The sequence below is a fragment of the Geotrypetes seraphini genome, chromosome 2 (assembly GCF_902459505.1).
Source record: "Geotrypetes seraphini chromosome 2, aGeoSer1.1, whole genome shotgun sequence".
Classification (NCBI taxonomy): domain Eukaryota; kingdom Metazoa; phylum Chordata; class Amphibia; order Gymnophiona; family Dermophiidae; genus Geotrypetes; species Geotrypetes seraphini.
Window position 1 is genome coordinate 48,814,983 of NC_047085.1, and position 12,179 is coordinate 48,827,161.

Below are 12,179 nucleotides of genomic sequence, written 5' to 3' on the forward strand. Positions count from 1 at the left end.
GCGGCAGTGCAGCGCGTGCTAAAAACGCTAGCGCACCTTAGTAAAAGAAGCCCTTAGTGTTCCAAAAATAATATCCAAAAACTATTTTCATTTCTGTGTTCAACTCAAAAATGTGTACAATAAATCCACTGGGCAAAACTAGACAGCCACATCTCCAATTTACTGATCTCAGCACCAAACTACAAAACCTTCAGAAGGGAAATAAAAACTAGGTTATTCAAGAAATATATCAAGACAAACTCATGCTACAACCAATAACCTCACTCCATCACTAGACTCTCAATGTTCCAACCATTTGCTTCCCTGTAATCTTCTGGATATGACCAGAATCTCATCCTTTCGTAATCCGCCTAGAACTGCAAGGTATTGGCAGAATAAAAGAAACTAACGTAATGTAATATTCTCTCATAACTTGTTAAAAAGTGCCAGTCTCAACTCCACAATTTCCAGTGTCTTCAAAGTTTCCAGAATTCCCAACAGAGGGTTCACTCCTTTGAAATTCTCCTTTTTACATGGTGACTGGCAACAGTGAATTTATTGTACACATTTTTCAGTTGAACACAGAAATGAAAATTAGTTTTTGATAATATTTTTTGAACCCTTCTCTGTTTTTCTCTGGCCGTTTGGCAGTGGAGGTTTTTTTTGACTTATAGATTACAATAACTCGGACATTTGAACAGTGATTGTTGTGAGAACTTTTATACCAAGGTCTTTTATTTTATAGTGAGTTTTGGATGTGACAATTTTCACAAACATTTGTACACAATTGTTTGCATTTATGTTGGAGAATCTGTAGTACTCCAGATAACATAATGGTCTTTTATTTGAGATTTCGGTATCGTCCACTTGATCCCTTGTAATATACAGTAGCTGTTGGCTGTTCAAAATGGATGCTGCAGTTTTGAGGTTCTTTAGTAATACCGCAGTACTACTGTGAGAGGTCATGGCTGCCATTTTAGAGACGAAACAAGATCAGCGCAAAATATGTATCTAGTGTGCATATCATGTGCAAAAGTATACCTTGAAAAAGGTTTTTAACAAATCATAAAACGTCAACCCCCTCTTTGACGAATGCATAGTGCGGGTTTTAGCACTGGCAACGGCGGTAACTGCTTCGACGCTCATGGTATTCCTATGAGCGTCGGAGCAATTACCGCCGCTGCCGGCGCTAAAACCCGCTATATGCGTTCGTAAAAGAGGCGGCAGTTGAGGAAGGAAAAGGCCTCAGACACCCCTTAAATTCTCAAACATACTGTCTAATATATCTCAATAGGGCACATGAATATGCAGGGTAAGTGTAATCATAGGTCTAAAAAGCCTCCTAAATTATCTCTGTTGTGACATTACGTAAGTATTTATCATTATAAAACTATATAGACAATTATGTGTTACATAAGGCAGGAAAAAACGTATCTTTTCAAAACCAGGATCCCAACGGGATCCTTTTCACCGCTGCTTCTTCAGGGGATCCAAGGAAAACCCATTCTTGGTTAATCAAACAGCAATCCATTAGCCTGTCCTTTACTCTGCTGGTAATTCTTCAGCTGCCTCTTCATGTTTTGCACTTAAGGATTATATGCGCTAATTCCATGCCCACTTCAACACTTGAGATAAGCACAGGCAATCCTTACTTGCTAAAAAAAAAAATTGATAGTTGGATATTAAACAATTGAGCCAGCCTAGCAGGCTGCACTTTTCCCCTCTTTCTTTACTGGCATTTCAGTATCTGACCATGAATAACCTTTTTTTACATGAGAACGTGTAACCCAGTATCCTGTTTCCATAGTGGCCAAATCCTTGGCTACTCATAAAATCAGTAAGGGTCCCATCCACGGGGCTCCCTCCAGTAGCAAGTGACTAGCCAGTGTGCTCCCTAGTCCTCCTCCCACCCCACATTCCTACCCACTGGAGAGATACAGGAGAGAATGACTGAGAAAATGTAGTGATGAAAGAAATACCCTTGAACACTTTAAAAATAAATCGGCTTTTCTTTGGACAAGGCGAAAATATTTCCAAGCAGCAGGTTGCTAGAAGGCAAAGGTGTTTGCTGTCTTTGACATTGTCATGTGGTTAAAGATCAGTGTAGGCATTTAGGGCCAGATTCTACAAATGGCGCCGGTATCGGTGGCTGCCTAAAAAAATGGCCGCCAATTGCGAGTCAATCATGCAACGGTGCCGTTTGTAGAATCGCAGCTACCTCAGGCATTTCCAGTGCATGTGTTTGACGTGAATCGCATCTATGGAGGCACCTAAGGCCACACCTACTTCGACCTTAGGCATTCTAAGGCACCTCCATAAATGTGATCTAGGTTTTGTAGATGCCTACATTTTTGTTTTCAAACAATTTTAAAATCACTTTTAAACGGCTTTGTCGCTTAAGTTGGGCACCTAACTTAAGGCGCCGTTTATAGTATATGGGCTGGAGACTGAAGAGCAGTCCGAGCCTCAACTGACCAGTTGTTCTGGCTTAAGAATAGAATTCATGTCTGGGAGCTTTGGATCAGTGGCAGATTATGTGGTGCTAACCTCCGCAGTGCTTACACTACCACATGGTCATAATGGGAACTGCAGTCACATGCATGTGATCTTTTGAGTCTAGGGGAAGATGCACAAAATTCTGATTCTGTTCCCTACAGTGCCAGAAATGTACCAGTCTTTTTTTTGGGGGGGATCAATGCTCAACACTAACGAGCATTGGTTGGTAAAGGGGTCGGAGCATTCCTGGGGCATGTGCAAGCCCAGCAGGACCCCTCCCAACCCCCTTCCCAACCTAAAACAAAAGTCTGTGGTGGTTTGTTATACCCTTCCCAACCTCTCCAAACCAAAATTTGCCTAGTGGTCCAGCAGGCCCACTGACCCAACCCACTAGTCACCCCCACCCCTGGCCTTGGCCTTGACCACCCCACATACCTTTGGAAGAAGGTAGAAGGGATACCTACTCCCTCCTGCCCTCTTCAAAATGGCAGCACCCTACCCCTGCCCAGTGCATCCTGGGATATGCCATTGTTGTGAGCATTGCACGGAATCTACTAATGAACTCCTTTCCATATTACCAAGCTCATTGGCATGGGATTTTCAGTCCTGCTTACCTGCACAGTAAAGCAGTAACTGAAAGCCTCTGTGCATTAGTCGCACAATAGTATTTCATTAAGACTGGCTAAAACCAGTGTAAGTAAAACGTTGTAAGCACGGTAACCTTTGAGCATCTCTCCCCTGGGTGGTTAAATTTTTCCCTGGGGCTCATTTGCATGTTATGCTTATCTCTTATCATATTTTCTGATACATTTCTTTGAAGATATTTGCTGAAGAGGGATCTAAACATGCAATTACATAATTTTTCTGCTCTTATTTACCCCTCACTTGGCATGCCCTAGCTCCTTTGCCTCTTCTCTGCATTTACAAACAATTCCCATGTACTGGGCTTCGTTTTGTAACTCTTTGAAGCCAGCAAGACTAACCATGAAAGAACTGGACAATCTCATTTTAATGTGTGTGTGCTATTTAGCATGAGAATGGCATGATCGTGCGCTCTAATGCTTCTTGCCTGGCTTGTAAAGTGACTTTTTAATGAGTCTGTTAAATATTTTGGGTGCCCACACTAAAACTGGTTTTGTGCGAGTTTCACTGCGTTTTCTTGCAATGCAGGTAAAAACCTTTTTAACTTTCAGACTTGTGCTTTCTGCATATATATACTGTAGCTAGTTCAGGTGAAAGGAGGCTCCCTCATTGATGGTAAAATGTCTCATTTGTATATCAGTAATGAGGCAGTAGTGTTGCTGCATAGATGTATTTTGCAGAGAATACATATCATACTAGTAAATGTCAAAAGAACAATGAAATATAGCCATATGGAGCAATACAGAACCTGCATTAAAGATAAATAACCTGCTGAGGCTGTGATATAACACCAGATGATAGTAGTTAAGTGTCAGCAATATGTTATCTTGCTGTATGTATAATTAGGGCTTCTTAGATGTTTATGAATTGTAAATTTAGGTATTTATTTTTTAGCTAAATAGGGGGCCCTTTTACCAGTGTGCAGAAAAACAGGGCTTGCCGGATTTTCCCACACACTAAGACCAGATTTACTGCGGCAGTATGTTATAGCTTTTTTCCACTTTGTAGTGTGCAGGACCTGTGCTAAATTTTCCACTAGTGTGTGGGATTTGCAAGACAAAATAAAGCGAGAGGCTAAGGCAGGGATCTCAAAGTCCCTCCTTGAGGGCCGCAATCCAGTCGGGTTTTCAGGATTTCCCCAATGACTATGCATTGAAAGCAGTGCATGCACATAGATCTCATGCATATTCATTGGGGAAATCCTGAAAACCCGACTGGATTGAGGCCCTCAAGGAGGGACTTTGAGACCCCTGCTCTAAGGGCTCCCACATTAGATCTGTTAATCCAGTTAGTACATTCACCTTAGTGCAGGGGTGTCAAAGTCCCTCCTCGAGGGCCGCAAGCCTGTCATCTTTTTCTCCTACTCTACTACATATTGTATCTTTCTTACTATATATGCCATACCATGCCTACCCCCTCCAGCTGCACGCACACCCCCTCCCCCCGTACCTTTTTAACTTTGGGGTGAGCAGCCACCAACGTACTGCCCATGTCAATTTCGGCGCTGTCTCTGATGTCATTTCCTAGGCGCGGGTCCCAGAAGTGATGTCAAAGAGAGCGCCGAAGCTGACACGGGCAGTAAGTTGGTGGCTGCTCACGCTGAAGCTACAAGGGAAGGGACGCGCAGCAGGGGGAGGAGCGAGAAGGAGCGGAGAGGAGGAGGGGTGCTAGCGCCCCTCGTCCCCCCCTTACTACGCCACTGTCCACTATACAATACTTGCTTTCCCATGTCCACTGCGCGAGGTTCTACTTTAATTGCCATACTGTCATGTCATGCTATTAGCCACGTTTTGTATACTGTTTGCCACGCTACATTTGTATATATAATACCGTGTTTCCCCCAAAATAAGACACTGTCTTAATTTGGGGCCCAAAAAAGGCACTAGGTCTTATTTTCGGGGAGGTCTTATTTTTTCATATACAATGATGGAATCGATGGGGTTAGGAGAGACACTAACTGCATGGGTCAATGATTGGCTGAGTGGCAGACTTCAGAGGGTGGTGGTTAATGGTACCCTCTCTAAAACATCGGAGGTGACCAGTGGAGTGCCGCAGGGCTCGGTCCTGGGTCCACTCCTTTTCTACATATTCATAGGGGATCTGACTCAAGGGCTTCAAGGTAAAATAACACTATTCGCCGATGACACCAAACTATGTAATATAGTAAGTGAATGCAGTTTACAGAATTATATGGCGCAGGACCTGCTTACATTGGAAAGTTGGTCCTCAACCTGGCAGCTAGGCTTCAATGCTAAGAAATGTAAGGTCATGCACCTCGGAAGCGGAAATCCATGCAGGACGTACTTCTTGAACGGAGAAACTTTAACTAGGACTTCAGCAGAACGAGATTTAGGAGTAATCATCAGTGCAGACATGAAAACTGCCAATCAAGTGGAGAAGGCTTCATCTAAGGCAAGGCAGATATTGGGTTGTATCAATAGAAGTTTCGTCAGCCGAAAGCCTGAAGTCATAATGCCGTTGTACAGGGCCATGGTGAGACCTCATCTGGAGTACTGTGTGCAATTCTGGAGGCCACATTACAGTAAAGATGTGCGCAGAATTGAATCGGTTCAGCGGACGGCCACCAGGATGATCTCGGGGCTCAAAGGTCTCTCGTACAAAGAGAGACTGAACAAATTGCAGCTCTACACTCTCGAGGAACGTAGGGAGAGGGGAGACATGATCGAAACATTTAAGTACCTCACGGGACGTGTCGAAGTGGAAGATGATATTTTCTTTCTCAAGGGACCCTCGGCCACAAGAGGGCACCCGCTCAAACTCTGGAGCGGAAAATTTCATGGCGACACCAGAAAGTATTTCTTCACAGAGAGAGTGGTTGATCATTGGAACAAGCTTCCAGTGCAGGTGATCGAGGCAGACAGCGTGCCAGACTTTAAGAATAAATGGGATACCCATGTGGGATCCCTACGAGGGTCAAGATAAGGAAATTGGGTCATTAGGGCATAGACAGGGGGTGGGTAAGCAGAGTGGGCAGACTTGATGGGCTGTAGCCCTTTTCTGCCGTCATCTTCTATGTTTCTATGTTTCTAATGATCATCTCTCCCTTCCTCTCCTCCACCCCAGTTCTTCCTATTTCCTTTCTCTCCCCACATGTGCAGCATCTTTCCTCTCCTCTCACCCATCCCCTTGTGCAGTATCTTTCTATCCCTCCCTCCCATCCCTTGTGCAGCAGAACCCTTGCAGCTTTTATCTCTCCCTCCCATCCCTTGCAGCTTCTATCCCTCCCTTCCTCCCATCCCCCGTGTACCATCTTTCTATCCCCTCCCCCACCAATCCATCTCTCCCTCCCATCTGAACCGCGAGACAGAAATAAATGTACCTTATAATAAACCGGCAGCGAAGCAGCCTGTCTAGATTACTGCCAACACTGACGGTTTGTTATAAGGTACAGTTTGCGAGTAACGCGGTTTGCGAGTGTTTTGCAAGACAAGCAAAACACTCCAGCAATTTGTAACTCGCAAACCCTGCCGCCCCACGATCTCTGCAACATGCTCCTCCACCACACCGTTAAACTAATCCCCGCGCACGCCCAACCCAAGAGAAGCCAGCAGCGAGCAACAGCCAATCCCGTTCAACTAGGCCCCACACGCAGCCAACACAAGAGAAGCCAGCAGCGAGCAACAGCCAATCCCAAGTGTTTCACCCGATGCGGGTTGAAAGTGGCCTCAATCAGCTCAGGGATCTGGGAAAGGGGTGCCGGACCGATGTACCTTCGAGCCGGGAAGAAGACTGACTAGGGCCGGCTTGTTGTTCCCCAGCCGCTGGCGGCGAATGGATCCTGCTCTGAAGGAGAGGGAATGCAGGACTGAAACAGTGCACGAGAGAATGGCTAATAAAGTAAGTAAACGAGGCGATCTATGCTGCTCCCACGCCGCTTTATTTTCCTGTCCTAGATCATCAAAGTAACAATCATATACAAAAATCCCGACAGGGATGCTCCCTGTTTCATTTTACTGGAACAGTATAATTCTAAGCTGGGGGGTGAAATTGGACGTACTAAAGCAAGAGTGAGGAATGATGTGGAATGAATCAACTGAGTTTCCATTATCTCTTATGTGCAAAGTTGCTTTGATATAAGAGCGCTTTGGATTACGAGCATGCTTCTGGAACGAATTATGCTCGTAAACCAAGGTACCATAAGAACATAAGAATTGCCATCTCCGGATCAGACCCTGGATCCATCAAGTCCGGTGATCCGCACACGCGGAGTCCCCGCCAGGTGTACCCTGGCATAGTTTTAGTATTTATTTCTGTCTTGTGGTTCTGATGGGAGGGAGAGATGAGTCGGTGGGGAGGAGTGCTGCAAGCGACTAGGGCTTATTTTTGGGGGTTGGACTATGCTTATCATGCTTTGTTTGCCATGCTGTGTTTTAATGTTCACCATGTATAATACAATGTCTGCCATGCTATATTTGCTTGCTATGCTTCTATATATGTTTTCCACGCTTGTAATACTATGCTTATCATACTATACTGTGCTTGTATATATGACTGTCTGCCATCCTGTGTTTATCGTGCAATGCTCGTCATGCTATGTCACACTGTGCCATGTTTGTCATGTTATATTTTGCTAAGCTTTATTATGTATGTAAACTTGTAACCCGTTCTGAGAGGAACCAAAGAAATAATTTGAACAAAAAAATAATGTGTGATTAGCACATACTAGCAGGCAACTTAGTGCAAAACAGTTTAGCTCACTTTAGGGCTTCGCACAGTCTGATATAAGGGCCCCTAGGTGTTCGTTAAGTTAAAAAAAAAAAGTGTTTATCGGTGTTTTCATGCTGTGGGTACTATTGCTGAGTGCCTTTTCTGGTGGAATTAAATTATTATGTTTGTATCACTTAGGAGTTATCAGTACATAAAAACTGACAGGTGGGTGGAATATAAGACCAGGGGAGGAATAAGAGAGTACTGGGAAATTGGTCGTTTTCTTCTGTCACTCCAACAAATGCGTATTTTAATTTGTTTTGCTCTGGGGGTATTTTATTGGTGTGTATCAGTTAAAATCTAAATAAAATGTTAAATTTGTTTGATTTGTGTGCCAAAAATGTTTATGTAGTTTTCGTAACCGCTTAGAATTTAAAATAGGCGGCATATCAAATGTAATAAACTTGAATTATATTACGAATATGTGTGCCATTGCTCATTAGTTAATGTAAAATTAATTTTTTACAACCATTTTACAACAGTGGTCAATTCAGGTCATAAGTGCCTGGCAGAATCCCAAATAGCCAGATTCGATGCTGCCTACCCCCAGGGATAAGTAGTGGTTTTCCCCCAGATAGCACCACGTTTTGCTTTCACAGAATCGGATGATAATATATTTAATAGTTTTCACAATTTTTTTTTTGCCTCTATAAAGTAAAAATTAAAATTTGTTTCTCTTTTACCTTCTTTCTTGCATATACTGTGTCACAGCATAGTTTCATAGTTTATAGTTTATTAAAATTTAGATTAAACGCTTATCATAGCATTTAAAGTGTTATACAATTAAAAGCTAAAAATATAAAATAGGGGAACAAACAACAGATAATAGACAAAATCTTCGTACAACAGACAGACTTGATTGGGAAAGGGCAATTGTAAACAGGAGGAAAAAAGGGACTTTTGATTCCGTATGACCCCTCGAGAGTTCTTAGATCTACTTCTCAGTTTACCCTTAACGTCCCTTCCCTTAAAATAATCGGAACTCGCCGTGCTCTTATTTTTTCTGTAACTGCTCCAATGACTTGGAACTCTCTTCCCCTATATTTAAGAATGGAATGAAATTTGCAGAAATTTAAAAACAGTTTAAAAAGCTTTCTTTTTAAAGATGCTTTTAACTGAAAATACAATGCTTTTAGCTAAAACCATATTACTTATCAATTTTAGCAATTTCTAAAATTGATAATTTTAGCAGTTTCCAAATTTGACATATATCTTTGCCAGCAATCTTTCTTTTCCCACCTCCCTTATGTATTTTCCTTCTATGTACTTTTTCTTTAAAATTGTAGTTCTCTCCCTCTTTCCTATTGTTTCTTGTGACCTTACAAAGCAGTTACCCAAGTATGTCTCATAATAAATCAAATACGTTTAATTTCTTAAAATGTTAATGTTCTTTTTATTTTTTTTTACTCTTTGTACAACGCTTTGTACCTTTGGATAAGCGTTTAATCAAAAACATGAATAAACTTGAAACTTGGATATGAAAAGGTAGGGAACGGCTTCAGGAATAAAAGAGTAAAGGATTTGAAAACTCAATCATAGGCATCTTTAAAAAGAAAACATTTTAGACTACTCTTGAATTTGTCCAAACTTTGTTCTGCTCTAATATAAAGTGGGAGATCGTTCCAAATTAAAGGCGCAGTGACCGAAAAAATAGAGGCACGACGAGTGCCAATTATTTTAAGTGAGGGGATGTTGAGGGTATGTTGCGAGGCAGACCTTAAAATTCTGGGAGGATCATATGGTATTAAAAGTCTATCTAGGAAAGCGGGGGCGTTAGTCTTTTGGGTTTTGAAAGTTAATAACATAGTAAAATAGTAGATGACGGCAGATAAAGATCCGAATGGTCCATCCAGTCTGCCCAACCTGATTCAATTTAAATTTTTTCTTCTTAGCTATTTTTGGGCAAGAATCCAAAGCTCTACCTGGTACTGTGCTTGGGTTCCAACTGCCGAAATCTCCATCAAAACCTACTCCAGCCCATCTACACCCTCCCAGCCATTGAAGCCCTCTCCAAAGCAGCAGCAATATGTACAGTACAGGCAGGAACAAACAGATTCCCAATGCTTTTAACAATAACAGTTTGCTACACAATTTGTGTGGTGCCCTGATACTCTTAGGTAGGATGGACAAAAAACAGGGAGGAATGGAGGGAAGTATAATAATAATAATAATTTTATTTCTTATATACCGCTATAATACAAAAATATCACTCCAAAACAAAAGCACCACACAAGCCAAGAAAACTAGCTTATTACTTAAGCAAAAGAAAAGCCTAAGACAAACAGAGAGGTGGACCCACACTCTTCCACCAAAGCATCGTAAGCAAAAAACTTTTGCACAAGTTTAAAGTTAGCAGGTGGGAGCAAAAAATAGCCGAGAATGATTAATGGTAAAAACCACTGAACACAAATAGGCCAGGCTGACGATCGTTTCGTGGCGGTAACCACTGCTTCAGGGCCTTAGCACCAAATCCAAGCTATCCTATAACAGAAAACACAAACCCAAAAGGGAAATGAAATTGTTCACCTGCTAAAAGTTGAAAAAGAGCAAAAGCTCATTCAACTACTTACAGTACGCAGATCCTAACTGCTGCTTTCAACCACAACTTTCAAAGCACTGTTGTGGGGATTATAACCATGTCCAGCCCTGTCAGGAGAAAAATCACGTGACAGGTCAGCTGAACACGAACCAGCCAATCCGGGCAGACCATGTCAGCTCATTCACAAAACAGAACTTGGGTGAAAGTTTTTTGCCTATGATGCTTTGGTGGATGAGTGTGGGTACACCTCTCCGTTTGTCTGAGGCTTTTCTTTCGCTTAAGTAATAAGCTAGCTTTCTTAGCTTGTGTGGTGCTTTTGTTTTGGAGCAAAAAAATAAGCACTCATATTGTACAAGCAGTAACAAAAACTGTAAGAAAATAACAGTTTGGGGGGAAACAGAGTGCTTACTTTGAGAGAGAGCTTTGAAATGGTGTATATATAATAACCTGGATATCGTGATTGCAGCTCTCCACAGCTCTTTGAGGTATTACTAAAAAGCATCTTTTAAGGAGAAATGCTGAAAGGAGCTACCTAAACACGTTCCCTTTCTTTACAGATAATTCAGGACAGAATTTTTAAGCACATATCACGGAACAGCTTGATATGGAACAAGCATCCCGGGGGACTGTTTGTGCTGGCACAGTACTCCTCATATCTGGGGGACTTCCCCTACTACTATGCCAACCTAGGTAAGTGAATCCTGCCCGGGGACCTTCATGAAATGTCAGCATACTAGTAAGAGTAACCACAGGAGAAGAAAAGCACTGTGTGCCTGCTTTCCATGAAAGAAAAAACAAAGAGGCACAAACCCTGTATAACCAATCACAGGAACAAAGAAAAATAGGGTTGTCGAGATGACTCCGCCGAGGGATCTGCAAAGGAGATCAAAAAGTCCAAAACTTGTGTTAAAAAAAAAGCCTTTAATCTTTAATTGCGTTGGATTATAGGGCTCTTTTTACTAAGCTGCGCTAGCGGTTTTAATGCATGCCAGAAGCTAACGCCTCCAATGAGCTGGCGTTAGTTTCTCCGCGCAGCGCAGGGGTTAGCGCGCGCTAAAAACGCTACCGCAGCTTAGTGAAAGGAGCCCGTAGTTTCTGATTGAAGACTTTTTGGGAACACAAGTTTTGGACTTTTTGATCTCCTTTGCGGATCCCTCGGCACAGTCATCTCGACAACCCTATTTTTCTTTATTCCTGCCTTCTGTCAATATAGCAGGAGAGGGAAAAAGAGAAGAGTGAGACAGGAGAGAAGAGGACTGAAAACATCTTCAGGGTAATTTTATAACATATGCTGCTATATTTGGGCATCTAGAGGGTGCTTTTGTGACTCCTGTTTTATAAAGAAATTGTGTGCCTGTTTTCCTTTATAGAATATTAGCAAGCAGATAAAATATGCACCTGTATGTAGACATATAGCCAGTGTAGATACTCATGCCTAAATGCCAGAGATACGCATGTAAACTTATAGCATTCTGTAAGTTAAACACATGTGAATCCTGCCAATGTATATGACTACCTGTCACATATATGCCATGTAAGATATATACAGTACAAATTTAAAGAATGGTGCTTAAGTGGATTTTTGGCATTTATCGTTTATTATATTTGATATACCACCTTATTTGCCGAGCAAGTCAAGGCAGTTTAAAACAAAGAAAAGAACCATCATTCAAGTTTCATTCCACATTCCAAAGAAAAGTAGTGTAATTATTCTAAAACCAAATCCTGATTTCTCAAGAGTAGTTCATCCAGGTGCAGTTCTCATGCAGAACTAGCAGTGTTGAAAAGCTTTTTC

The 12,179-nt window shown here is 42.0% G+C and overlaps 1 protein-coding gene across 1 annotated transcript in view; it reads left to right on the forward strand.

Annotated features, from left to right (window-relative positions):
* Positions 1-12,179, forward strand: part of EXT1 (exostosin glycosyltransferase 1) — a 550,327-nt gene that overhangs the window by 497,985 nt on the left and 40,163 nt on the right. Inside the window, exon 5 of the mRNA XM_033933047.1 lies at positions 10,942-11,074. Coding sequence (XP_033788938.1) covers positions 10,942-11,074 — 133 coding nt within the window. The remainder of the gene's footprint in view (positions 1-10,941; positions 11,075-12,179) is intronic.